This window comes from Callorhinchus milii, unplaced genomic scaffold, assembly GCF_018977255.1.
Source record: "Callorhinchus milii isolate IMCB2004 unplaced genomic scaffold, IMCB_Cmil_1.0 Scaffold9, whole genome shotgun sequence".
NCBI classification, from domain to species: domain Eukaryota; kingdom Metazoa; phylum Chordata; class Chondrichthyes; order Chimaeriformes; family Callorhinchidae; genus Callorhinchus; species Callorhinchus milii.
In genome coordinates this window covers 22,524,412-22,550,978 of record NW_024704750.1, presented here as the reverse complement: position 1 = coordinate 22,550,978, position 26,567 = coordinate 22,524,412, and the positions used below count along the sequence as shown (strand labels likewise).

Below are 26,567 nucleotides of genomic sequence, written 5' to 3'. Positions count from 1 at the left end.
GCCAGAAAGACAGCCTCTGTTTACCTAGCAGTAAGTAGGAACCCGGTTGCCAGTTGATTTGCAGATCTGTGGGTAGTAATCCCTTTTTTAAAAAAAAAATACTAATAATAATTTGGTCACTTCAATCCACGACTTGTTTGTGGGGACGCTGCTGCGCGCAATTGGCTGCTGCATTTCGCCCACAAAATACACAGTCAATTCACTTTATAGTGTATCCTGTGAAGCACTTTGAGACGTCTCGAAGAAGTGATAAGGCGTTGTATTAAATGCAAGGATTATTATTATTATGTTATAGGAGGTGCCGTTCTTCAGATTGACCAAGGTCGTGTTCAGGTGGTTGTTTAAGAGCCCCAGTGCTGTCGGAGTTTGTCCCATGTTCCCGGCCAACAATCTCCCCTCCCACATAAACCCGCCAGAGTGAAAGTGACTGACTCGCTCGATGTGAGGCCAGTGGGTCTTTTAAAGAAAAAAGATAATTTCTGGGGTTGCTCCTGTCCTCCGGAGACTGTTTTGACGTGAAAATAATCCTTCATTGTTTACTCCAGCGAGTGTAAATCCCCGGTCTTTACAAAGTATTGTTCCCTCTTTGACTGCTCGAGCCGTCAGGGGCTCTGAGAGGGTGAAAGGTCGAGTAGTTGGGAAGTGGAGGTCGCGGGGTTTGAAATGAAGGGGTTTTCATTTTGTTTCTGGTCGTTTTGATCCTAGTGTTTGGAGCGAGCCATGAAGTTTACATTCGAGGAGTTTCATCTCTGGTACCAGTTTGCATTGTCGCTGATGGCTGCTGGCAAGGTGCGTACAAAAGACTGTCTACGTGGTTTATGATCCCTTCACACCCTCCTCTCTCCCCCCCCCTCCCGTCTCCCTCTCTTCCTCCCCATCTCTCCCTCTCACTTTCCCCTCCCTCCTTCATTCGCTTGCTCCCTCCTTTACTCTTTCGCTCCCCCCCCATCCCCCTCCATCGCTTGAACCCTCTGGTTGTTCTTGTCTGTTCACCTCATGACGTTGCTGAGTTGGATTGTGTTTGCTGTGTGTAAACCCTGGTGTGTCTTTGTTATCTCTTAGTCTACTCGAGCCGTCAGGGTGCTGAGAGAGTGCATCAGGCTGAAACCAGACGATCCCACGATTCCACTCCTCGCTTCCAAGTTATGCATTGGACCTCTTCACTGGGTGAGTGAGGTTAATTCCATTTACATTGAAGGTGTATTTGAGATATGGATAGTGCAGGTACATCCCCTCACTCCAACCCAGGCAACAGCTGACTTGACCAAGGTGGGTCCTAACTCATAGGAATATTGGAACAGGAGGAGGCCATTCAGCCCCTCGAGCCTATCCCACCATTCTTTAAGATCATGGCTGATCTGTACCTCAGCTCCAATTATCCACCCTTGCCCCGTATCCCTTGATACCCTGATCGAATAAATATCTATTCACCTCAGTGTTGAAAACGTGAATGGATCCAGCATCCACACCCTTTTGGGAGAGGGAGAGGGTTCCAGATTTCCACTCCCCTTTGGTGAAACTCACAGTAAAATACAGTGTAGCTGGTAGCACTCTGGGTCAGACGGATGTGGGTTTGAGCCCCAGTCCACGCTGACGCTCTCCTGCAGTACTGGGAAGAACACTGACCTTTGGATGAGAAGTTAAAGCGAGGTCCTGTCTGCCTATACTTCAGGTGGATGTTAAAGTATTGGAAAAGAGAAGGGAGTTTCTCCAAGTTTCCTGGCCAACAATCCTTTGAGTAATTGGTCATGGAGTCTTGTAGCTTTGTATTTACATCACTCGCCTCGCAAGCGAAAGGACCTAGGATTCGATTCCCAGCAGGTCGAAACGTTGAACAAGTTTCCTTACTCCACACTCCTCTGTTTACCTTGCAGAAAGTAGGAACCCGGTTGCTAGGCGATTGGCGGATCGCTTTCCAGGGGTAATAATCCCTTAAAAAAAAAAAATTTGGTCACTTAATCCACGACTGTTTGTGGGACACTGCTGTGCGCATTGGCTGCCGTGTTTCGCCCACAAAATACACAGTCACTACACTTTACAGTATATTCGAAGACGTGATGAGACGCTGTATCAAATGCAAGGATTATTATGATTACTATTCTCTGTTATATTCCCTGTCACAGAATGGATCAATTTCAAGATCCTCACTCTTGTATTTAAATCCCTTCACACCCTGACACCCCCCCCCCCATCTCTCCAACCTGCTCTCTCCCTACATTACTTCCCGCTGCCTCCACTCGACTGGTTCTGGCCTCCTCCACAATCACTTCGCTTCGCACCCCACCCCCCCCCCGCTTTTAGATCACGCTCGAAGACCTTCCTCCTCGCCCACGCTTGCTGTCACCTTCCCCCTCCCCCGGGCTCGGCATCGGGCTCCACCACTGTTAAGCGCTCCGAGACATCGTTCCAGCGTGAAGGGCGCTATATAAGTACAAGTTGTTGTTGACTGGCTGTGTGACTGTACAGGGCCTTGCTGTGTGTAACTTAGCCAACTGCCTTTGCCTATAAATACACAGACACTTAGGTTAACAGTAATTCCCTGTGGAGCGCTTTGAGACATTTCGATGTGAAAGTTGCGGTGCAAATAGAATCTCTTATTTTCCTTTGTTTTCTTTTCTTTTACCCGGTTCTGTAACTTTGAGCACTGTTGCCGTCTCCTGTTAACAATACTGACCCAGGCGTCTCTGACGTGTTCTCTTCCCAAGCTGGAGGAAGGGGAGCGATTTGCTGAGATGGTGACTGACATGAGTGAGAAAGCGTCTGAGTTCCGAGCCAAGGGTTACCTGGCTGTGGGGCTGGCCTACAGCCTCCAAGCCACAGACGGTAAGAGATCCGCGCAAACCTAGACACTGAGAACACAGGCACCGTGTGTCCAGACCTCGCTCCGCACAAGGCGCCACAGGACTGCTACACCACACACACGTTTCGCCCACAAAGGAGTCCCTTGTGGTAGTGGTTAGCACTACAACCTCGCAAGAGAGGACACGGGTTCGGTTCTCGGGCCAGGGCGAAACCGTTGGCAAGTTTTTTTACTCCACATGTCTCTGTTTACCAGCAGTACATAGGAACACTTTTGGCAATTCACTTCCCGGGGTAATAACCCCTCAAAAAAAAATTTGGTCACTTAATCGATGACTGTTTGTGGGACATTGCTGTGCTTTTCGCTGCTGTGTTTCGCCCACAAAATGCACATTCCCTCCACTTCACAATATATATCCTGTGAAGTGCTTTGAGACATCTTAACGAAGTGAGAAGACGCTTTATTCAAAGGCAAGGATTATTTTTATTATTATAGTTATTGACTCAGCCGGGTGGATTTTAACCAGTTTTATGTTTTTTGGTTTATGTAAAAGCAACGTTGAGAGGAGTTCAAGAAAGTTTACAGAAAAAGGCACTTGGAGCGTTTCAGAGGTGCGTGCGTTCGCATGATGTGTTTAATCGTGTGAAGCTCTTGATTCTCCCCCACCCCCAAGGAAGGCTAGAAAAAGATGTCATATATGTCTCCGAGTGTTTCCACAGTAGCTGAGAAGGTGACAAATTTTTACTTGGGAACCTCTTGAGTGCTGTTGCCGGCCACTCGCTTGCCCGCCCAACAAATAACATTTATATGACGCCTTTCATGTCAGGAGGACATCCTAAAGCACTGGACAGTCAGGGATTTGGACCCAAGCTGGGGGTTCAGATCAGTGGGGAAGGAGGGCAGGGGAGGGTAGGGGTGGGAGGGCGACCGAAGGCGCAGTCGAAGAGGTGATCACTCAATCCATGATTGCTTGTGGGACGCTGCTGTGCGCAATTGGCTGCTGCTTTTCGCCCACAAAATACAGTCAATTAACTTTATAGTATATCCTGTGAAGCGTTTTGAGACGTCTCAAATGCGAGGATTATTATTATAACCATAGAGAGAGGTAGGACACAGTAGTCGGTGTTTGGCTCATGTTTGTTACTCCAAAAGGCTGTCCATCCTAATCGGAGTTCCCTACTCTCTTCCCCGTCCCCTCTGTTATCTGTTACAGCCTGTCTGCGTAGCATTTCATCCTGAAATAGCCTACTATATCCAAACCTACAGTCTCGAGAACAGATAGACCACTTTGTTAAACATGTCTAGTCTCCAATCTGCCTTTCACCAGTCGCCTGAGAGTAATTTTAATGCCCGGATTGGTTCTCTGTAGTTTACAGTTGGCTGTGCCTGGATTCATTGTTATTTTTCCTCTCCTCCCTCCAGGGCTCACAGTTTATCTCCGACAGATCACCTGGCTGCCTTCTATCTGTCTCTGCAGCTTGCCATATCACGGCAGGTCAGTATTTCACACAGCGCCTGCCTGGCTTTGTTGTTCGAGCCCAGGTGCCCCAGCCTCTCACAGCCATCGTGGCGTGTGTGACCATTATCCCGGCAGCACGTGAAGGGGAACAGGAGTAAAGACAGATCGTTAGCAACTCCACAATCCACAGCTCCAGCTCTTCCTTCTGGCTTTAAGCTCCAAAACTCTGTCCCATTGAAGGGCGCTATATAAATCGTGGGATCCTGGAGCGTAGCTGTTAGAGCACTTGCCTCGCAAGCGGTTCGATTCCCGGGCAGGGTGAAACGTTAGGCAAGTTTCCTTACTCTGCACGCCTCCGTTTATCTAGCAGTAAGTAGGAACCCGGTTGTTAGTCGATTTACAGATCGCTTTTGCGGGGTTAATAATCCCTCAAAAATAAATAAATACAAATTCTTTTGTATCTTTTGTAAATTGGCTGCTGCGTTTCGCCCACAAAATACAGTCACTACACTTTACAGTATACCCCTGTGAAGCGCTTTGAGACATGTCGGAAAACCTGATAAGGCGCTGTATGAAATGCAATTAATTGTAATTAAAGACAAGTTGTCGTTGTTCTCAGATCCCCGAGGCGCTGGGCTACGTGCGTCAAGCTCTCCAGCTTCAGGGGGATGATGTTAACTCTCTACACCTCCTGGCATTGCTGCTGTCAGCACAGAAACACTACCATGATGCCGTGAACATCATCGACATGGCACTGAGCGAGTACCCGGAGAACTTCATGTGAGTACCCATACCCCTCCCTCCACTCCGCCACTCCCCCCCCCTCCATCTGCTCCCCTCCGTTCACTCCGCCCATCCCCCCTCTCCTTCCTCCACTCCCTGCTTCGCGTGTTCCCCAGCCTGTCACAGGGTTGATCACAATCACACCAACAGCAGCATCAGCTTCGCTCACAATCTACCCATAAAGACTCGTGTCGTCCCGACTTGCACCGTCAATACTCCCACAGGAAATGTGGTCACGCAGGCAAAGTATTGGACGTTTGAGGGGTTAGAGTAAAGAGCTCCAGTGGGGGAAGCGAGCCCCAGCACAGACACGATGGGGAGAGAGAGAGAGAGCAGGGAATGGGGTTAGAGTAGAGAGCTCCAGTGGGGGAGCGAGCCCCAGCACAGACACGATGGGGAGAGAGAGAGAGAGCAGGGAATGGGGTTAGAGTAGAGAGCTCCAGTGGGGGAGCGAGCATCAGCACAGACACGATGAGCTTAAAGGCCTCAACCTGTGCTGTAAAAATTCCGTGAATCTATATACTTCAGAAAGAGAGAGACACAGAGAGAGACATCAATGGTGAATTGATTGAGGTTTCCTATAAACACGTGGGAAGCGACTATTTATGGGGACGTCTCTGTGCGCAATTGGCTGCCGGGTTGTGGTATATTCTGTGAAGCCCTGTGAGACGTCTCAAAGACGTGATAAAGCGCTGAATAATGCAAGTATTAATATTATTATTATTAATAATAAGTCTGGGTTTGCTCTTTGCTCAGTCGACAGAGCTGCTCGCAGCACAACAGCAGGACACTCTCAAACGGCAGAGTTATAAAACCTGACACCCCTAAGCACTCGGGTGTAAAGCCTCATCAACAAATGCGCTTTCTAAGTATAAGATTAAACATGAAATGAACAAGGGCACGGCCTCTCCGGTTCCCTGAGGGGATGCCGGCCGTGCCTGAGCTGTTAGGAAGAGTGTCAGCTGCTCTGTGTGCGCGCTGCGCTAACCAGTAACACAATCTCGCGGCTTATTGTCTCAGACTCTCGGGGCTAAGCAGTCATCTCAGGTATCAAGGTCCGACCACCAGGCAAGGCTTAGCTTACCTTTCTGTGTATAAAGTTATATGTGTATATGTAGAAAAGACCTGCAGTACTTAAAGACGTGACTCATTTGCTGTTTGTCCCCTATTCCGTGTCAATTCAAGTGCACGAGAGAGAGAGTGAGGATCACATGTATTTCTTTACATGGCCCGTCTCTATAAAACTGACCTTAGATTCTCATTCGGTTCCTGATTATCATCTACTACTCCCCCGCCGCTCCCCCCCACCGCCGCCCAACTCACACACACTTACACTACACACATTAACACACACACGCTCACACATACTCGCACATACACACACTCTCAGACACACACTACCACACACACTCCCACACACACACTCACATATGCACACACTCTTAACACATACACAATCTAACACACAGCCTCACAAACACACATACTTACACACCGCACCAATGCACTCTCACACACACATACATACTCTCTCTCACACACACACACACACCAATACACTCACATGCACACACTCATATATACACACTCTTAACACGTACACAGTCTAACACACACACTCACAAACACCAATACACTCACACACACCACACTCACACATGCATACACAGTGTTGCATGTCTAGACATCAGGTTAGGAATAGGGTCATGATCGGCCATGACAATGGTTTTAGATTGAGATATTTTTCTCTCTTGTCGCTAGGTGCAAAAATATTTTACGTGGGTGTGTGTTTGGGGGTGGGGGAACAGTCAGCAGGCACACAGCTCACAGCGAGATCGCTAAACACACATTTAGCTCAGCAGTAGGCTCGGTCTCACCAGGAAGGTTTAATGACAGTTTAATTGTGGGGGCGGTGTTTCTGTATTTTAAGTCGGTTTAATTACACTAAAGACCTCGAACTGTAAAGCTCGTCCCCTTTGTGGGTTTGGGAGCAGACGGGAAGTTTTAATCCTGGTCTTTTATGTAACTCCCTGCCTCGAATTACATCATAGCTCTTCACAGGGGGTTAATGAAACATAGGAACAGGAGGGGGCCATTCAGCCCCTCGAGCCTGTTCCGCCATTCTGTAAGATCAAGGCTGATCTGTACCTCAACTCCAATTATCCGCCTTTGCCCCATATCCCTTGAGACCCTGACCTAACAAACATCTATCCACCTCAGTCTTGAAGATGTGATCCACAGCCTTTTAGGGGAGGGAGAGAGTTCCAGATTTCTACTACCCTGAACAGTGTCGGGATTTGAAGGGAAATGCACAGCATATCCCACACACCCGGCCACGCTGTGAACAAGTGGCCTGACTGGGGGATTATGCCCTCAGCTTTATACAGCTTTAGATACAATGCAGTGTGCCAGTGAAGCCATTAAAGCTGGAACACACACACACACACACACAGTTACTGCATCACTCACATACACACACACGCTCACTCGATCACCCCACTCGCTCACACCCACTCACACACACACATTCATACCCACACATACACGCACATTCATTCAATCACACACTCACTCAATCACACACTCACTCAATCACACACTCCTAAACCCACTGGCTCACTCTCACTGGCACCCACCCGCGCTCACACACTCACTCACTCACACACACAAACACACTCACTCACCTACTTACTCACTCACAATCACCTACCCACTCAATCAATCACTCACTCGCTCACACACACACACACAACCACGTACACACACACACCATGTGATAATTTCAATCCAAATCTATTTTGAGGTGTAATCCATCCAGGTTGCCCACAAGGTGACTGATAAACAGCAGTGAGTGCTGCAAACCCCAGAGCCACCTTCATTCGACAACAACTTGCGTTTATATCACGCCCTTCACACGGGAACAGCGTCCGGGGGGGTGGGGGGGCATTTATCGAAGCCCAGAGACCAGGCACGTTATTCACATTGGCTCCATGTGGGAGACAAGCCCTGACAGAGCCATGGTAACGGCTGTTGGCTATGGCACTGGGCTATCTACCGCCTACAGTGTGTAATTAGGTTGTAATGGGATCAGCGTCAGACACCAGGACAGGCAGATGGGATCTCAGCAATGTTCCCATTTAAACAAAGTTTAGTGATCTGGGGCCGGGGAGGGGAAGAGCAGGTTGGCTGTTTTGCGTTGGCGAGGTTACAACAACAACTTGCAGGGTAGAGTCTCGGAGGGCTTGACAGTGGCAGAGCCTGACACCGAGCTGGGGTGGTGGGTGGTGATTTTCTGCCACCCACACAGAGCCCCTGGGCCTCACTCCCTCCCTCGCCTCCTTCAAGGCCCGTCTCAAGACCCTCCTCTTCCACCGTGCCTTCAGTCACCCTCCTAACCTCCACCCCCTCCTGATCCCAACCCCCAGCTCGGGTCCAAGTCTCTGACTCACCAGCGCCTCGGGACGTGAAAGAGGCTGCTGCGTGAAGGTCAATTGTCGTTGTTGTCTCCTCCTCACTTTGGTGGCTACTGGCTGCCTTGCCCCCCTCCTTCCCCTATCTTCAGGTCTCGCCTGAAAAACCATCCTCTCCCGACCGTGCCTGTGGTCACCTTCCCCCTTCCCCCACCCCACACCCCCGGCTCGGGGTCGTGTCCACCACTGACAAGCGCTCTGGGGCCCTACCGTGCGTGAGGAGGCGCTGTGCAAAGGCACTTGGACGTGGTGGTGACTTTGCTGTGGATGGTTTGCCCCCACAGATTGCTCTTTACGAAGGTGAAGCTGGAATCGATGTGCAGGGGCCCTGATGAAGCACTTCTCACCTGTAAACACATGCTGCAGATCTGGAAATCCTGCTACAACCTGACGAACCCCAGGTAAGCGCAGTGAGTGAGGGCCCTGCTCCCTCACAACACAGACCACGACAGGGGCATCTCCAGCAACAAAACAATCACCCTACAGCATAGTGAGTGGTCAGTGCGTTCGCCTCGCAAGCAAGAGGACCCGGGTTCGATTCCCGGGCAGGGCCAAACCTTTGGCAAGTTTCCTTACTCCTCTCACACGCCACTGTTTACCCAGCGGTAAGCAGGAACTCGATTGTTAGGCGACCGGTGGATTGCTTTCCAGGTCTAACGATCCCTTCAAAATAAAATAATAATCATTTTATTCTCACTCGATCCACGACTGTTTGCGGGACGCCGCTGTGCGCAATTGGCTGCCGTGTTGCACCCACAAAATACACTGTCACTCCACTTTTACAGTATATCCCGTGAAGCGCTTTGAGACGTCTCGACGACGTGATAAGGCGCCGTATCAAATGCAAGGATTATTATTATTATTGTTGTTGTTATTGTCAGGGAGTGAAGTCTGCTCGTTCTCTTGCCCGGCTCTGTTCTACATGACTAGGATGTCTCTGTTGGGGAGGTTTTGATTGAAGCGAGCGCTGTAACGTGAGACATTATAATGTGCTTTAATGAGCTGCTGCTGCTTCTCATCTTGCCCCCGTGTGTAAGTGGAACTGCCAGCTGGTTAGTCAGTGGAAACGCTGAGCCTCCAGTGCTCTGACAGTGAGGTGCTTTTTGTTTGTCGCACTCGGTAACATCTCCCAATGGCTGTCTTAGTCGTGTTAAAGACTTTGCTGGCTTCCAACCTCCCTGTCCTCTGTTCTTCTACAACTCCCATTTTTAAAGCCCTCTCTACAGTCTTGCTCCTCCCTACCTCTGCATCCTGTTAATCTTAACAACATGTCAACCTACCCGCCCCCTCTGCTCAGCGGGCACTGGCCTACTCCACGTCCCCTGCCCACCCCACCATCGGCGATCGGGCCTTCAGATTTTCTGCCCCCACCTGCTGGAACTCCATCCCCAAATCCCTCCGACGTGCCTAGTCCCCCTCCCTCGGCTCCTTCAAGGCCGTTCTCAAGACCTTCCTCGTTGACCGCGCCTTTGGGCCACACTCCCATCACCACTCGGCCTGCCCTCTACGCCTTTTGATTTCAGCCCCCTGCTCGGGTTGCAAACCCTTACCCATCCAAAACTTCGGGATGTCCTCCTGCCGTGAAAGACGCTCGCTGTGCAAATCTTATTTATTGTTGTTGGCGTCACCCCTTGTGAAAGCCTTGCCAGGAGAATGGGGGATAGGGGTTGGGGTGGGGGGCGTGGCTCGCTGATAGTGATGGGCGGACCAACAGAGTAATTTGCGTTCCCCGACATGGCTGAGATGAGCTCGCTTAGCACAGAGCGACTCTGGGACAGACCCACAGGGTGTGTGTGTTTGCCATTGTCCAGCGTTAAGACTCGGGACCAAACTTTGGCTGTTGTACTGAGTTGCTGTTTGTTCAGCGCATTGTACAGTAACGGGGCCTGGAGTCACCTCGGGCACAGCGGCAGCTGGTGACAATGAGGCTGTGTGTGGCGCAGTGAGATGGTTCTGAACCGGCGGGGATGTTGGCGCTTCTTCCAGAGACGGCTCCGGTAAACAATGCTGCTCCAAACAGCTGTCACCAGCCTCACAAGTTTACTTGGGTTGATACACTGAATGCGAGCGGTCGCAACTACACCACAAAGTTCCTCTCCCCGCAGAGCTCGGTCCTGGGGGTGGCTGGGAGAACATCTGCAGAGAGGAGGGCACCAGTTCTGTCCATTCAGTGTGGCCACTGGAGATTACACACACTCCCGCTCCATACATACGCACAGACATATGCACGCACAGTCCATATGTACACCCACGCACACTCCATACACCCACACACACACACACTCCATACACACACTCCATACATAAACACATACATACACGCACACACGCACGCGCACACCATACACAAGCGCACACTCCATACACACACATACACGTATACGTACTCACATATGCGCGCATACTTCATACATACACACATGTCCGCACACACACCTCAAGCTAAACCTTTGCACCATTGATGTCCTACAGTCAGCCATGAAATGAATGAGCAGTTTTATTAAGGGGTTTGTCGTCCAGGAACCAGGAGAGAGAAACTCCCTTCTGTTTTTGAATAGCGCCATGGGATCTTTAACGTCCACCGGGACCTCAGTTTCATCTGAAGGATGGCACCTCCAGCAATAATAATAATATTCCTTGCATTTGATATAGCGCTTTTCACGTCTTCGAGACGTCTCAAAGCGCTTCACAGAATATACTGTAAAGTGAATTGACTGTATATTTGTGGGTGAAACGCGGCAGCCAATTGCGCACAGCAATGTCCCACAAACAGTCGTGGATTGAAATGACCAATTTATTATTGTTTTGTTTTGGAGGGATTATTATTAGGGGTGTGGAGTAAGGAAACTTGCCCAAGGTTTCTCCCTGCCGGGAATTGAACCCAGATGTCTCGCTTGCAAGGCGAGTGCTCTAACCACTGAGCTCCACTGCTCCACGAGTGCTTCCCCCAGCATCGCATTGGAGTTTCAGCCAAGACTATGAGTTAAAAGTCAACAACAACAACTAGCAATTTTATAGCGCCCACTATGCAGGTTAGTGTCCCATAGCGCTTACAAGTCCTCTGGTGGGGGAATCCAGAACAAGGGGCGTAATCATAAAATTAGATCTCGGCCATTTAGGAGTGAAATCATGAGGTAGTTTTTCACCCAAAGTGTAGTGGAAATCTGGAACTCTCTCCCTCCCCAAAAGGCTGTGGATGCTGTATCCATTCACATTTTCCAGACTGAGGTGGATAGATATTTGTTAGATCAGAGTATCGAGGGATATGGGGCAAAGGCGGTTAAGTGGCGATGACTGCAAATCAGCCTTGATCTTGTAGAATGGCGGAACAGGCTCGAGGGGCTGAATGGCCTACTCCTGTTTCTATGCTTGAAACCACAAGCTTCAGGGACAAGTGTGCTATTCACTGAACCAAGCTCACACCCAGTACCCGCTCTTCACAGAACAACGTGTCCAAAATCACAAAATATTGTTGCTTTGGGAACTCTCTATAGATAATTATTTGGGGAGGACAAGTTTGCAGGGCACTGGGGAGAGAGCGGGGTGGGGGGGGTGAGATTGAATTGGAAGCTCTTTTCAAAGAGCCGGCACAGACACGATGGGCCGAATGGCCTCCTTCTGTGCTGTATTGATTTTAACTCGAGTAGAAAACAGAGCCTTGAAGGTACCTGCTATACAAATTGAATTGTTGTTGGTTGTTGTTGTTGACATTAAGGCTGGATAGATCTCAGGATCTCTCTGCCTCCCCGGCTCAGACAGCTGCCGAGGGGTTACTTTGTGAGCTGATGCACCGGCTCTCATAAAGATCTCGGATGTGGAGGAGCCAGTGTCTGGCTTGAGCAGATGCCACACAGAACTGTTTCACAAACTCCTTGAGTGATGGTACGTCTCATCAGTTCAGGTTAATGCCGCCCGTGTTAAACAGTTGACTGCGTGTACTGTAATGTGCAGCGAGCTTATCGTGTGCAGCGAGCGTGTGCTATGGATGGGGCCCAGTAGGTGGATGTGGTTGCTGTGTTTAGTGCTAATGAACAGCTCTGTGCCTAATGCTGCTGTTTCCCTGTGGATTCTCACCACCACGGCGCTCTCTTAATGGCTGAAAATTGCCTCCCCGTCATTCAGGAGGGGATTTGGCTCACTCCGAGCGAGAGCTGGCCTGAACTGAGAATAACGTTCCCAGAACATAACATATATTTAACCCCTCATGTCTCACCGAATTCAAGTGCACATTTGTCACTCGCATCAAGAGCATGACAGGCGGCCACAGTCCATGGCACTGGGTTAGACGGTTGTGGGTTCGAGCCTCATATCAGCACTTTCAGTTCATTTTCCAGGCTGACCCACCTCACCATCGGCGGTTGGGCCTCCAGACTCTCTTCCCCCACCCTCCGGAACTCCATCCCACAGTCCCTTCACCTCGCTCCCTCCCTCGCCTCCTTCAAGGCACGACTCAAGACCCTCCTGTTCGACCGTGCCTTCAGTCACCCTCCTACCCCTGCCCTGCACCCCTCCTGATCTCAACCCTCAGCTCGGGTCCGAATCCCTGACTGTCCAGCGCCTTGGGACGTCCTCCCGACATGAAAGGCAACGTGCAAATGTAATGTGTTGTCGCTGTTGCTGACGCTCCAGTGCAGTGCAGTGCTGTGCTGAGGAGATCACAGCATTGTTGGAGGAGTTATGAGAAGTTAAAAGAGAATTTATAAGAAGTTCGGATGAGCCGTTAAACCGAGATCCCGTCTGCCTGTTCAGGTGGACGTTAAAGATCCCATGGCACTATTCGAAAAGAGAAGGGAGTTCCTCTCTCTCTCTCTCTCTCTGTCTCTCTATCTCTCTCTCTCTCTCTCGCTCTCGGTGTCCTGGCCAAAAATCCCCCAGATATAATTGGCCACTCACCCCATGGCTGCTTGTGGGGGTGTTGTGTACACAACTCGGCTGCCGCTAAATCAGATGGGAGGACTATAATGATTTAGATTGGATTATTTCAGGCTCACGTCCTGGAGAGAGAGAGAGAGAGAGAGAACTGAAGAGCTGGGTCATTGTTTACACTTTAGCGTGTAGTTCCCGGTGATGCCCAGTGGGGGCACTATTGCCCCCAGCTCAGGGGCCTCCTCATTTCATTCTCTCGCCTTGAGAAATTATTAGCAGACGTAGCAAGACACAGCGAGAGATCAGGTTGATTTTGAACTAGAGGCCACGTTCATCAATTAGTGTCAATAACAATAACTTGGTCACTCATTCCACGACTGTTTTTGGGGCGCTGCCGGGTTTCGCCCACAAATATACAGTCACTTCACTTTACCGTGTGTCCCGTGAAGCGCTTTGAGACGTCTCAACCAAGCGATAAGGCGCCGTGTTAAATCAAAGGATAATTATTGTTATTATTATCACCACAACAAAAATGAGGAGGTTGTAAGATTCCTGTTCACAGAGGCATGTTAGAATGGGGAGTGCCTTACAACAACAACAAAAAAAACAACAAAAATTACATTTGTGTAAGTCACATCGGGAGGACTTGCCCACAAATATGTGGCATCCCATTCCGCAGCGATAGTTTATCAGCGAACATGTAAATACTTCAGGAAAAAATGTACTATTAAGGGGTAAAGAACAGGGGAATGTGGTTAGAGTAGAGAGCTCAGCGGGGGAGCAAGCCCCAGCGCAGACACAATGGGGGGAGAGCAGGGAATGGGGTTAGAGAGCTCTAGTGGGGGAGCGAGCCCCAGCGCAGACACAATGGGGGGAGAGCAGGGAATGGGGTTAGAGAGCTCTAGTGGGGGAGCGAGCCCCAGTGCAGACACAATGGGGAGAGAGCAGGGAATGGGGTTAGAGAGCTCTAGTGGGAGAGCGAGCCCCAGCGCAGACACAATGGGGAGAGAGCAGGGAATGGGGTTAGAGAGCTCAGCGGGGGAGCGAGCCCCAGCGCAGACACAATGGGGAGAGAGCAGGGAATGGGGTTAGAGAGCTCTAGTGGGAGAGCGAGCCCCAGCGCAGACACAATGGGGAGAGAGCAGGGAATGGGGTTAGAGTAGAGAGCTCCAGTGAGAGGTGGGTGGGGGGTAATTCAGATTAACAGTGACAGGATCTGCTGTTTAGACTCTTGACTTTGGAGTCTGACTTTTATACAGTTGACCTTTTTGAGATGACGTATCAAGAGGGAAAGATCGATGAATTGTGATCGTCCTGTTTATATCCATGATATTGAAGAGTGAAAGCAGTCACCTGGGGCTCCGTGTGACAATCTATAATGGGTTGAGTGGGGGAGGACAGGAGTGGGGGTGGGGGCAAAGTTGTGGATGAAGAGATCCTGTCTCAGACCTATTCAGCATTGGCCTTAAAGATTGTTATTAGTTACCCTGGAACCAGTGCTGCGGCCACACGGAGCAGTTGACCTAAATTACTGAGGACAGATACTGCAGCAATGGATACACATTAATAGTTGATGAATTTGTGGAGATTAATATAGATGCTTTGTGTGGTCACTGTGGTCCTGAAGATAGTTCATCTGTCCTGGAAACACCATCTGATCTATACTGCCCTGTATTAGCCCACTTTACATATACAATACCAGGGAGCTGGTGTGACTAAACATAACAATAATAATCCTTGCAATAAGAGCAGAAGTCACTAGGAACACTCAGCAGGTCAGGCAGCATCTATGGAGAGAGGCACGTGAGTTAAAGTTTCATCCGAAAGGTCATCAACCTTCAAGAATAATAATCCTTGGGTTTGATACAGCGCCTTATCACGTCTTCTAGACGTCTCAAAGCGCTTCACAGAATATACAGCAAAGTGAATTGACCGTGCGATTGGGGCGAAACGCGGCTGCCAATTGCGTCACAGCAGTGTCCCACAAACAATCCTCCCACTTGCCAGGCAAGCGCGAGATGTCAGCTTTTTATCGCTTCACAATTTCCCGAGGAACTCTAAAAACATTTGCAAAGAAACACGCCAATAGCAGGAATCCTTTGGAGCTCTCTGCGCCAATCCCATTCCCACCCTCTTTCTCGAACGCCTATCGTTTTTGCTTCGTAATTTGCCCATTATCCAGTCGGCTTTAGAGATACAATACAAAATTAAATTTGTATAGAACCTTTCACACCGAGAGCACGCCCCAAGGTACTGGCTGGTACATGCTCAGCCCTGTCTCGCTCTGGGCTGTGTACATTTGATCAGAAATCGCTTCCGGACACCGCCTTTGCCTTGGTGCTAATGCTGTCTTTGCTGTCTTGTCTCTTGCAGTGATTCTGGCCGAGGAAGCAGCCTGTTGGATAGAGTTATAGCTGACCGACGGAACCTGAACACCATCACCCTGCCCGACTTCAGTGACCCCGAGACAGGTAACCCAGCCCCGGCTTCACTGGCATCTGGCCCCTCACTGAGCAGTTGTTGATCGGGGTTCTAGAGCACCTGGAATTCCTTCCTACGCATTGTTTACGCATACGTTTGCACATGGAGTCCCATAGCTCAGTGGGTACAGGGCTCACCTCGCAACCTAGAGGACCCGGGTTCCATTCCTGGGCCAGGACGAAATCTTTGGCAAATTTTTCTACTCGACACGCCTCTATTCACCTAGCAGGAAATAGGAACCCGGTTGTTAGTCGGTTGGCAGTTCACTTTCCAGGGGTAATAGTCCCTCCGAAAGAAATTTGGTTGCTCAATCCACAACTGTTTGTGGGACACTGCCGTGCACAAATGGCTCCCGCTTTTCACTCACAAATACACAATCAATTCTCTTTACAGTATATTCTGTGAAGTGCTTTGAGACACCTCGAAGATGTGATAAGGGGCTACATCACATTTAATGATTATTATTATTATACAATTGCAAATGAGAAATAATAGAACTGATGACAGACCCTGTTAGAAATAAAGGATAGAGGGTGAAACGTTTATTCCAAGTGATCCCATAAAGAAGAAAATCCCTTGCGGAGCCTCCCCAGCTCGTCTGTACCCAGTCAGTCTCCAAGTCGGCAAAGTAGAGGAGCCCAGGCAAGGCGAAGGGGGGGGGACAGGGGAGAGGACACTGTCTTCTGTGCCCAGTACAACAGCAACAATAACAAAATTACATTTGTAAAGCATCTTTCACATCAGGAGGACGTCGCAAGGCGCTGGACAGTCAGAGTTTCAGACCTGAGCTGGGGGTCGGGGTCGGGGAGGGTGGAGGGTAAGGGGGAAGCAGGGAGATCGAAAGGGTGGTGGAAGCCAACTCAATGATAATAACTTTGGAGTTGCAGAGGGTGGGGGCAAAGTGGCAGAAGGACCGCCCATCAATAGTGGGGCGAGCAAGGCTGGGGACATGAAGCAGGCCGGAGTCAGCTGAACGGAGGGAGAGAACAGGGTGGTAGAGGGCTAGGAGGTCGCAGAGGTAGGGGGGAGCAAGACCCTGCAGGGCTTTGAACGTGAGGATCTTGAACTGTATCCTCTGTGTGATGGGAAGCCAGTGGAGTCGGGCGAGGATGGGGGTGATAGGGTCGTGGAGCCCGGTGCGGGAGAGGACACGGGCTGCAGAGTTCTGGATGATCTGCAGCCATGGGAGGGAGGAGTCGGGGAGGCTGACAAGCAGGGAGTTTGCGTAGTCAATCCTGGATGTTATGAATGTGTGTATGAATGTGAGGATCTTGGGGGCCTGCGGTGTGAGACAGTGGCGGAGCCGGGGGATGTTGCGGAGGTGGGGGAAGGCAGAGCGGGTCATGCCACAGATGTGGGGTAGTAAGGATAGGTGAGGGTCAAACAAGACCGAGGATGGGGTCGGGGGCTATAGAGGAGAAGCCGTTTGTGGAGATGAAGTGGAGGCCGTGTGAGAGGTACAATCTGAACCAGTCAAGGACAGAGCCATGAAGGTTGAGGTGAGAGGAGAGGCGGTGGAGGAGGATAGAATGGGTCGATGGTGTCGAAGGCAGCAGAAGGTCAAGGAGGACGAGGATGCAGAGGGAGCCCTGATCGCAGATAGTCAGAATGTGATTGAGAGTATTTAAATAAAATAAAAAGCAATCCTCGGGACTTTAATTCCCCTTTTAACAACATAAAAGCACAGCCCCCGAGGCCAGGAAAGTTGCTGGGGCTATTTTTAGACGCCCAACATGGAAAACAGCGAGTTGTTTTGAATGTGTCGGGTGGCGACCTGTTTTGCAGGGCCTGTGAGAGTGACGTCACTCAATAACAGACTGTTGGTTTGTACAGCACGAGCTGCCGCCTGAGTCAGGCTCCCATTAAACAGCATTGTGCCGCCTGCCATGTTTGGAGACTAATTAAAAACAAACAGCTCGTTACTGCTGCTCCCGGCTCTGACAGTCAGGGCAAACTCGCCCTCGGTATGGAGCTCTCCGAGACACTATCCTGCGCGAAGAGCGCTGTGTAAATGCCAGTTGTCATTGTTGACAGTACTGCAGACCACTGTTCTGCCAGTGACCTTCCTTACTAGTAACCTGTTCCAGTCGGTAATTACTCTCTGGGTAGAAAAAAACCTTCCTGGTGTCTGTCCTGAAATCGCCCTTTGCGATAAACCTGTGTCCTTCTTGTTCCGCTGTTTAGGTGCATCCGAAAGTATTGTTCTGGGTTTACTTTCTCAATCCCATAAAATATTATAATAATAATCCTTCCAGTTGATATAGTGTTGTTCACCTCTTGAATTATACAGTAAACCTCACATAAGTGGTATCATTTAATATGACTTATGCAAAGCATGAGTTATGTCAAACCTGCATAGAATATAAACTCTTAACCGGGACTTGGGCTCATTATAACTTATGCAATTATGCAATTTGTACAGATCAGACTTGCTATAGACCTCACTAAGTCCTGAGACTGTTTATCCCTTGAGGAACTGGGGGAAGCAGTTAATATTGACCTTGGTTTCCTGAGAAACTGGAATAAAAAGTACGTATTTAGTAATAATAATAATGCTTGCGTTTGATACAGCGCCTTATCACGTTTGCGAGACGTCTCAAAGTGCTTCACAGGATACACTGTAAAGTGTAGTGACTGTATTTTGTGGGCGAAACGCAACAGCCAATTGTGCACAGCAGCGTCCCCACAAACAGTCTTGGATTAAGTGGCCATATTATTAATATTTGTAATTTATGTATTTGGTATTCGGTAAGGTATTAGTTGCAGTGTGTTCCACTAGTCAGCAACAGGGAGGATAAGACTATTGTTCCGATTTCCCCCCTCCTGCGTAAGGCACCGCTGTGTGTCTCAGGACAATTATCAAGATGAAAAGAAACCTCTGATCTCTTCTCCACCTAGTAATGTGCAGTGTTATGACCGTGGCTGTACGACTGATCACAGTGCTTGTCTCTCAGTGACCTGCCCTGAAGTGGGAGCCGTCTGCCGTCTAATTGCACCGCGCAGTGAGAGGAAATGTGAGCCCGCTCAGCCTCTCGGACCATACTCAGACACCCCTTTCCGTTCTGTTCACTTTATAGTCACTTTCTCTCTCTCTCACAGCTCGCAGATTAAGCACCAGCTCGCGGCTGTACTCGGTGCGAGACAAACTGCTGGTGAGACAATAATAATAATAAATCATCCTCGCATTTGATTATAGCGCTTTTCACGTCTTCTAGACGTCTCAAAGCGCTTCACAGAATAGACTGTAAAGTGAATTGATTGTATATTTGTGGGCGAGACAAGACAAGGGGAGATAGACTTGCTGGGGGGGGGGTGGTGTGTGGAGGGTGGGGGACAGTGACAGTGGGTCAGACACTAGACTCCATGTTGCATTGCAGTGGACTCATTGGGCACCAGTTTAGCACCACTCACTATGGAAACCTTAACCTTCTCCCTGCTCCCAGCAGCCTGGTGGGTGGACTGGCAGCACGGCGTGTCAGTGACACACTCCCTAACGGTGGCATTCAGTGGAGTAACATAATAACATCATCCGTGCGTTGGATATAGCGCCTTATCGCGTCTTCGAGACATCTCAAAGCGCTTCACAAAATTAATTGACTGTATATTTTGTGGGCAAAATGCGGCAGCCAATTGCGCACAGCAGCGTCCCCACATTCAGTCGTGGATTGAGTGACCAGTTTTTTTTAAAAAATTGTTTTGAAGGAATTATTATCCCCGGAAAAGCAATCTGCCAATCGACAGAATTCCTACTTACTGCTGGTAAACGGAGGCGTGTGGAGAAAGGAAATTTCCCCAATGTTTCGTCCTGCCCGGGAATCAAACCCAGGTCCTCTCGCTTGGGAGGCGAGTGCTCTAACCACTGAGCTACAGGACTCACTCCACAAACATACAGTGCTTGCAGTTTAGCTCTGCGACCAGTGAAAGGTGTGGTTCCGTGTCCTGAGGGATCCACTGTCTATCCAATTTACTCTCCCTCGAGCACAGGCATCTTTCAAATGAATTATTTAAGGTTTGTCTTATCTTGAACTCGGAGCAGATCATGGATTTCAGCTCCCGTTAATGAGCCCCACTGGCGAGAAAAGGATCTGTGTTTCCTAGTACACAGATAATCACAGGGGATAGATCACTCAGCTCAGCTCGTAAACTGTTCAAAAATGTCTGACGCCCTTCTCCCAATCCCCCCACCCCGCACGCCCCCCCATTTGAACTACATTGTTAACAATGGCAATCATCATCCCCCCCCCCACCCCCGGCCCCCAGTGTAATCATCTCCCACCTTACCTTACATTCCATAGTATACTGACTGCTCCTCCGTCTGGTCTTTAAGCGCTCTGGGACGCTACGCTGCATGAGGGGCACTGTACAGAATCAAGTTGTTGTCGTTTGTCTGTTCCACTCCCTTCAACCTCTGCACCCGTTCTCTTTTTCCAAGAGCACTTTACTTTCCACACCCTGTTTCCTGTAATATGCAGTGTTGTTGGTTCGGTATATCTCTCTCTGTTTCTTTCCCCCTCTCTCTCCAACCCCCCCTCTTCTCTCTTCCCCCCCTTTCTCTCTCCCCGTGCTCTCTTCTCTCTCAGTTTATGTATTTTGCTGCGGTCCCTCTCCTATTACATTCAGACCTCAATCAATAGAAAACAGAAGTGTATTAAAATGTTTTATTGATCGCAGTGTTAACTGCTCAGTCAAGTCAAGCTATCTGAAGGGAAAAAATAAGTCATTCGGGGTATTAAATGATGCATGAGGCACAATCAATCTTAAACTGTGTGTTTATTGTATATCTTAGTCACCGTCTAAACCACTGACATTTTATAGGCATTTTTAAACTGTTCTTAACATCCTTCAAACTATCTAATAAAAAATAATCTTTATATGTGATCCAGCAACTTATCACGTCATCAAAACAACTCAAAGCGCTTCACAGGGTTTTACTCTAAAGCGCAGTGACTGTGGTATTTTGTAGGCGAAGGCAGCAGCCATATTGCGCACAGCAGCGTCCCGCAAGCAGCCGTGAAGTGAGTAACTTAATTTTATCTGAAGGTAAATGCCTGTGCAGTAAAACTCACACAAGTCTTAAATCGTATAATCGTATAATCGCCTGAGTCGCCCATCCACCTGAGTCCCATTCCGTTTCCTATCGTAACGATTTAAGCTTCTTTGCAGGACTCGTATTATTCACCTCCTAACTCGTAACGCTGCTCCTCTACCCTCCATTACTCACGTAGTTACCATCTGCATTGAATTGCAGGAAGCATAGTCTTGACCCGGCTCGGCGTTGTGCTCCATCACTGTCAAGGGCTCTGGGCCGCTGCCCTACATGAGGGGCGCTGTGCAAATGCAAGTTGTTGTTGTTGAGTTACACTGTGTGTGGGGGGGTGGGCGGGAAGGGGCTGTGTGTAGAGCCTACACACTGCTGCAGAGTCTGAGCCCGCTCGATGTTGATAAAGATGTTGATCTCTCTCTTACCTTTCTCTCCGCCTCAGGATCCATACACGCCACCTCAATCGCAGCCTCCAGGGTGGAGCAGGCACTGTCGGAGGTGGCCTCCTCACTACAGAGCAGCATGCCCAGACAGGGCCCTATGCATCCCTGGATGACCCTCGCCCAGATCTGGCTGCACGCAGGTAAGCCAAACACAGTCACTCGTTTCGCCTCCTCTCTCCTCGGGCTCCATCGCAAACAGCGCACAAAGTGTTCGCTGTTATTCACTCCAGCTTTAAATCCCACCCTTGTTACAAGACAAGAACTCAATCGATCGAAGGGCAGACAAGAGCCTCTGTTCTCAGTGAGATTCACCTTTGCCTTTTTGTCTGTCTGCCGCCAAAGGTCCTGTGACACTATTACATTTACACGGCGCCTTTCACATTGGGAGGACGTCCCAAGGCGCTGGAGAGTCACTGTTTCGGACCCGGGCTGGGGTTCTGGGTGGGGGATGGTGGAGGGAGGTGGGAATGGAGGATGATCGAAAGCACAGTCAAAAGGAGGGTCTTGAGATGGGTCTTGAAGGAGGCGAGGGAGGGGGCGAGGCGGAGGGATTGAGGGATGGGGTTCCAGAGGGTGGGGGCACAGTGGCAGAAGGCCCGCCCGCCAATAGTGGGGTGGGCGAGGTGCAGGATGGGAAGCAGGCCGGAGCCCGCTGAGCGGAAGGAGCGAGCAGGATGGTAGGGGGTTAGGAGGTCGCAGAGATAGGGGGGAGCAAGGCCATGGAGGATTTTGAAGGTGAGGACCAGGATCTTGAACTGTATCCTCTGTGTGATGGGAAGCCAGTGGAGTCGGGCGAGGATGGGGGTGATAGGGTCACGGAGCCCGGGGTGGGAGAGAACATGGGCCGCAGAGTTCTGGATGATCTGCAGCCTGTGGAAGGAGGAGTTGGGGAGACCGACAAGCAGGGAGTTTACGTAGTCAAGCCTCGATGTTATGAGTGTGTGTATGAATGCGAGGATCTCGGTGGCCGGCGGTGTGAGACAGTGTCGGAGCCGGGCGATGCTGCAGCGGTGGGAGAAGGCAGAGCGGGTCATGGCCCGGATATGAGGGGTCAAACAAGACACCAAGGTTCCGGACTGGCTCAGTGAGGTGGATTGTGCAACTATGGATAGTGATGCTGTCAGCGCCTGAGGTGTGGAGGCGCTGATGGAAATCGATCAGGAGGGCCTCGGTCTTGCTGACGTTCAACTGAAGAAAGTTCGCACTCATCCAGAACTCGATGTCTGACAGACATTCTGTCAGGACAGCAGTGGGTCCTGGAATCAAGGGAGAAAGGTAGAGTTGGGTGTCATCCGCATACATGTGGAAGTTGACCCCATGTCTGCAGATGATGTCACCAAGAGGGAGTATATAGATGTTGAAGAGGAGGGGACTAAGGACAAAGCCCTGAGGAACACCACACGAGATGGTACGGGGGCTATAGAGGAGAAACCGTTTGAGGAGATGAAGTGCAGGCGGTGTGAGAAGTACAATCTGAACCAGTCAAGGACAGAACCGTGAAGTTTGAGGTGAGAGGAGAGGCGGTGGATGAGGATAGAGTGGTCGACGGTGTCAAAGACAGCAGAGAGGTCAAGGAGGACGAGGAGACAGAGGGAGTCCTGGTTGCAGTTGGACAGAGTGTCATTTGTCACTTTGACCAGGCGGTGTCTGTGCTGTGGGCGGCACGGAAACCTGATTGGAGGGGTTCGAGAAGGGAGCGGCGGGAGAGGAAGGAGCGAAGCTGGGAAGCAACAACTCATTCCAGGACCTTGGAGAGGAAGGAGAGGTTGGAGATGGGGCAGGAATTTGAGAGCAGGGATGGGTCCAGAGACGGTTTTTTAAGGATAGGAGTGATGACAGCGGTTTTAAGGGTTGGGAACAGCACCAGAGGATAGGGAGATGTTTGAGTAAGGAGGTGGAGCTGGGAGGTAAGGAGAGGGGTAAGGATGGGGTGGAGCCAAAGAACTCCTGCCCCCCCCCCCCAACCACTCCAATTGAACGCCGATTGAGCCCACTCGCCTGGATTGGACAAAACAGGGTTTTCCCTCTGTTTTTTGCAGTCACGTTTGGCGATCTCCTCACGTACATATATCACCGCAGTTTGTGGGATGTTGCTGTGCACAAATTGGCTGCTGTGTTTGACTAAGAAACAGTCACTTGATAACAAACGCCTGTAAGACACTTGATAAGAATTATCCTTGCATTTGAAATAGGGCCTTTCACGTCAGGATTTTCCTTCAAGTGCAGCGATTGCAGTGATTGTAATAGAGCAGGTTAGGGCTATATATATAATATATAATATAGTATATATATTATGTATATATTATTATATAATATATAATATAATATAGGCGCTATATTAAATACAAATTATTATAAGAACAATTTTTTTTATTAATATAACCCCAAAGACACCAAAAACACTCTCTTTCTAGTTAGCTTCTCAGCGCAGTGTCGCTTCACCTGGGATTGTGACATATAAACCTAGTTTCTCTTTACTCGTGCTGTTAGTGCCCTGGCATCTCCCTACCTCTCTGACATGCTTACCCCACAACCCACTGGCTCCGCGCAACTGGCTCCAGCCTTCTGCATGTCCCCCATGCCCTCCGTTCCACCATCGGCAGCCGTGCTTTCAGCCACTACGCCCTGAAACTCTGGAACACTCTTCCTCTATCCCGCCGGCTTGCCCCTTCCTCAGGTCCCGCCTGAAGACCTTCCTCTTCGGACATGCAAATGGTCACATTGTCCTCCCACCCCCCCCACCCCTGGCTCAGCATCGTGAGGGGCGCTGTGTAAATAAAGTACTTGAGCGTGGAGTCAGAGAGGTAGTGTGAGGCTGGAACAGGCAGTGGTTGGATTAAGGCCAGTGAGTGAAGTACTCAGGAACAGCTCAGCGACGACAGGCTGCCTTCTCGCCAGGAGGTCTGAAGGTGAAGGAAGGCAACCACACTCTGACAGAAGGTTTCTCACCAAACAGGGCCACGGTCTCAGGAATCCACTCACTGATTGATGCCCCTTCATATCACAGACGCTGCCACCGCTAGGAGCAGGTCACAAGCCCTGCTCAGAACCTGTGAAATTCACACCGTTTACTCTGCCAGTGTGGTTAGTCCAGGAAATGCTTCCTTACACACTTAACAGCTGGAGCAAAGTTACCTGAACGCTGGGAATCACACAAAAAACAGTATTGGGGAGACAGGAATGTGGGGATTCTGGCAGGTCCTCACTCTCTGTGACAATAATCTTTCGTTTGATACAGCGCCTTTCACATCAGAAGGATGTACAAAGTCCCGTAGCGTAGTGGTTAGAGCACTCGCCTCACAAGCGAGAGGCCCTGGGTTCAGTTCCCGAGCAGGGCGAAACCTTAGGCAGATTTCCTTATTTTATCCTATTGTAACCAATTGGCGGATCGCTTTAAAAATAATTCTTTTAAAAAATTTGGTCAGTGATTCCACCGCTGTTTCTGGGACACCTCTGCGCGCAATTAATTGGCTACCACGTTTCGCCCACAAAATATAGTCAATTGTGACGCAATTTGAGGCGTTTCAGCGATGTAATAAGGCGTTATATCAAATGCAAAGATCATTATTATTAACAATATTATGTTTCAAAGAGCTTCACAAGATCTTACTGTCAAGTGTAGCTCATATTGGGAAATTGAGTTTTAGAGTCGTGGCTGTACTTAGGGAGAACTACATTGTTGGATTGCCAGCCTCGGAATAAGATATTAAACGAAGGTTCTGTCTGTAAAGATGGACTTGAACGATCCTATGGCACTATTGGAAAAGAGACACAAATTTATTCTTTCACAATAAAAATGCAGCATTAACCTCGTGGCCATGTGTGTGGGACCTTTACTGTGTGCAAAATGGCCACTCACCCTACAGTGCATTCTTGAAGCGCTCTGAGACGTCTCGAAGATGTGATGAGGCACTATGTCAAATGCAAGGATTATTAGTAGTATTATTATTACGTTAGCCTGATAGAAGTCACTACATCGCACAGCGCTTCTCTGTGTAGCATTGATGTGTTCTGACGTGCCAGGCGCCAGATCAATGCAAGGAATCTTCTTAATATTGTTCTGAACTGAGCCAGTCTGCCAAAGGGAAGTTTAGTATTTGTGCCAAATTGGAAAGATTGTACCTGTGAGTGTGAGTCACGCAGGAAGGAAGGATGACAGCTTGAGGGGATGCGTGCCATGTGCTCCAGACACTCTTATCAATTTATTTATACATATACACACACGCACCCCACGTTTCCCCTCGACTCCCAACGCGCGAACTCCGTTTACGGGATGTGGGTTCTGCCTATAACAAAGCTGGTTTAGTTGCGTAAGTTCTGTCTCACCAGCACGATGTGCAAACAGATGTTCTGGTTCCACTTAATGAATACATTTGCGGTTGGGGGCGGGAGAGCCAATATGTGGGTTTGCCTGAGGTGTACGGATCCCAGCACATACCTCGGTCGTTAAGGTTAACCTGGTTTATGTAAACCTTGTGCAGTCCTGTAGAGCAGTGGTTAGTGCGCTCACCTCACACGCCTTGGGACGTCCTCCCGACGTGAAAGGCTCGCTATAAATGGAATCTTGTTGTTGTTGTTGTTGTGAGGACCAGGTTCGATTCCCAGGCAGGGCGAACCCTTCGGCAAGTTTCCATACGCCACACACATCGGCGGATCGCTTTCTGGGGGGGGGTAATAGTTCCACCAAAAGATAATTATAAAATAATAATTTGGTCACTCGATCCACAGCTGTCGCGTTTCACCCACAAAATATTACAGTCAATTCACTTTACAATATATTGTGTGAGACAGATGCTATATCGCTCTGAACTCCCTTCACGCTGTCCGCCATGAATGGCGCTATTTAAATGCAAGTTGTTGTTATATCAAATGCGAGGTTTATTATGATTATTATCTAGTTCCCCGGCTCCTCTAATGTGATCTTGAATAATGTAATATATATACTGTGTGCTGCTTTGAACCCAAATTTACTCAGAAAGCTGCTGTGTGCATCGCGCGGAGTTGGGTTGGACTTCACATGACCCAAAACATGGGGGTGGCATCAAGCTGGGCCAGATGTAAGAGATCAGAAAATAACTATGGAAATTGAGGGGGTGGGGAGTGGGCGATGGGGTGGGTGGGAGGTGGTTTAAGATAACATCACAGTACTGCTATTCAACAGTTCTGCACAATGTGGAAACCCGTTGCCGTGATCAGCCGGGTGTCTGACACACACAGAAACCCT

At 49.5% G+C, this 26,567-nt stretch overlaps 1 protein-coding gene and 1 non-coding gene across 2 annotated transcripts in view; one reads left to right on the top strand and one right to left on the bottom strand.

Annotated features, from left to right (window-relative positions):
- ttc7b (tetratricopeptide repeat domain 7B) overlaps window positions 1-26,567 on the top strand; it is a 72,075-nt gene that overhangs the window by 27,613 nt on the left and 17,895 nt on the right. Inside the window, exons 10-18 of the mRNA XM_042337957.1 lie at window positions 706-789; window positions 1,063-1,167; window positions 2,706-2,823; window positions 3,354-3,411; window positions 4,223-4,295; window positions 4,879-5,039; window positions 8,797-8,913; window positions 15,752-15,849; window positions 21,343-21,483. Coding sequence (XP_042193891.1) covers window positions 706-789; window positions 1,063-1,167; window positions 2,706-2,823; window positions 3,354-3,411; window positions 4,223-4,295; window positions 4,879-5,039; window positions 8,797-8,913; window positions 15,752-15,849; window positions 21,343-21,483 — 955 coding nt within the window. The remainder of the gene's footprint in view (window positions 1-705; window positions 790-1,062; window positions 1,168-2,705; window positions 2,824-3,353; window positions 3,412-4,222; window positions 4,296-4,878; window positions 5,040-8,796; window positions 8,914-15,751; window positions 15,850-21,342; window positions 21,484-26,567) is intronic.
- Window positions 19,660-19,733, bottom strand: trnag-ccc. Its single transcript has one exon. It is a non-coding gene; the product is annotated as a tRNA-Gly (tRNA).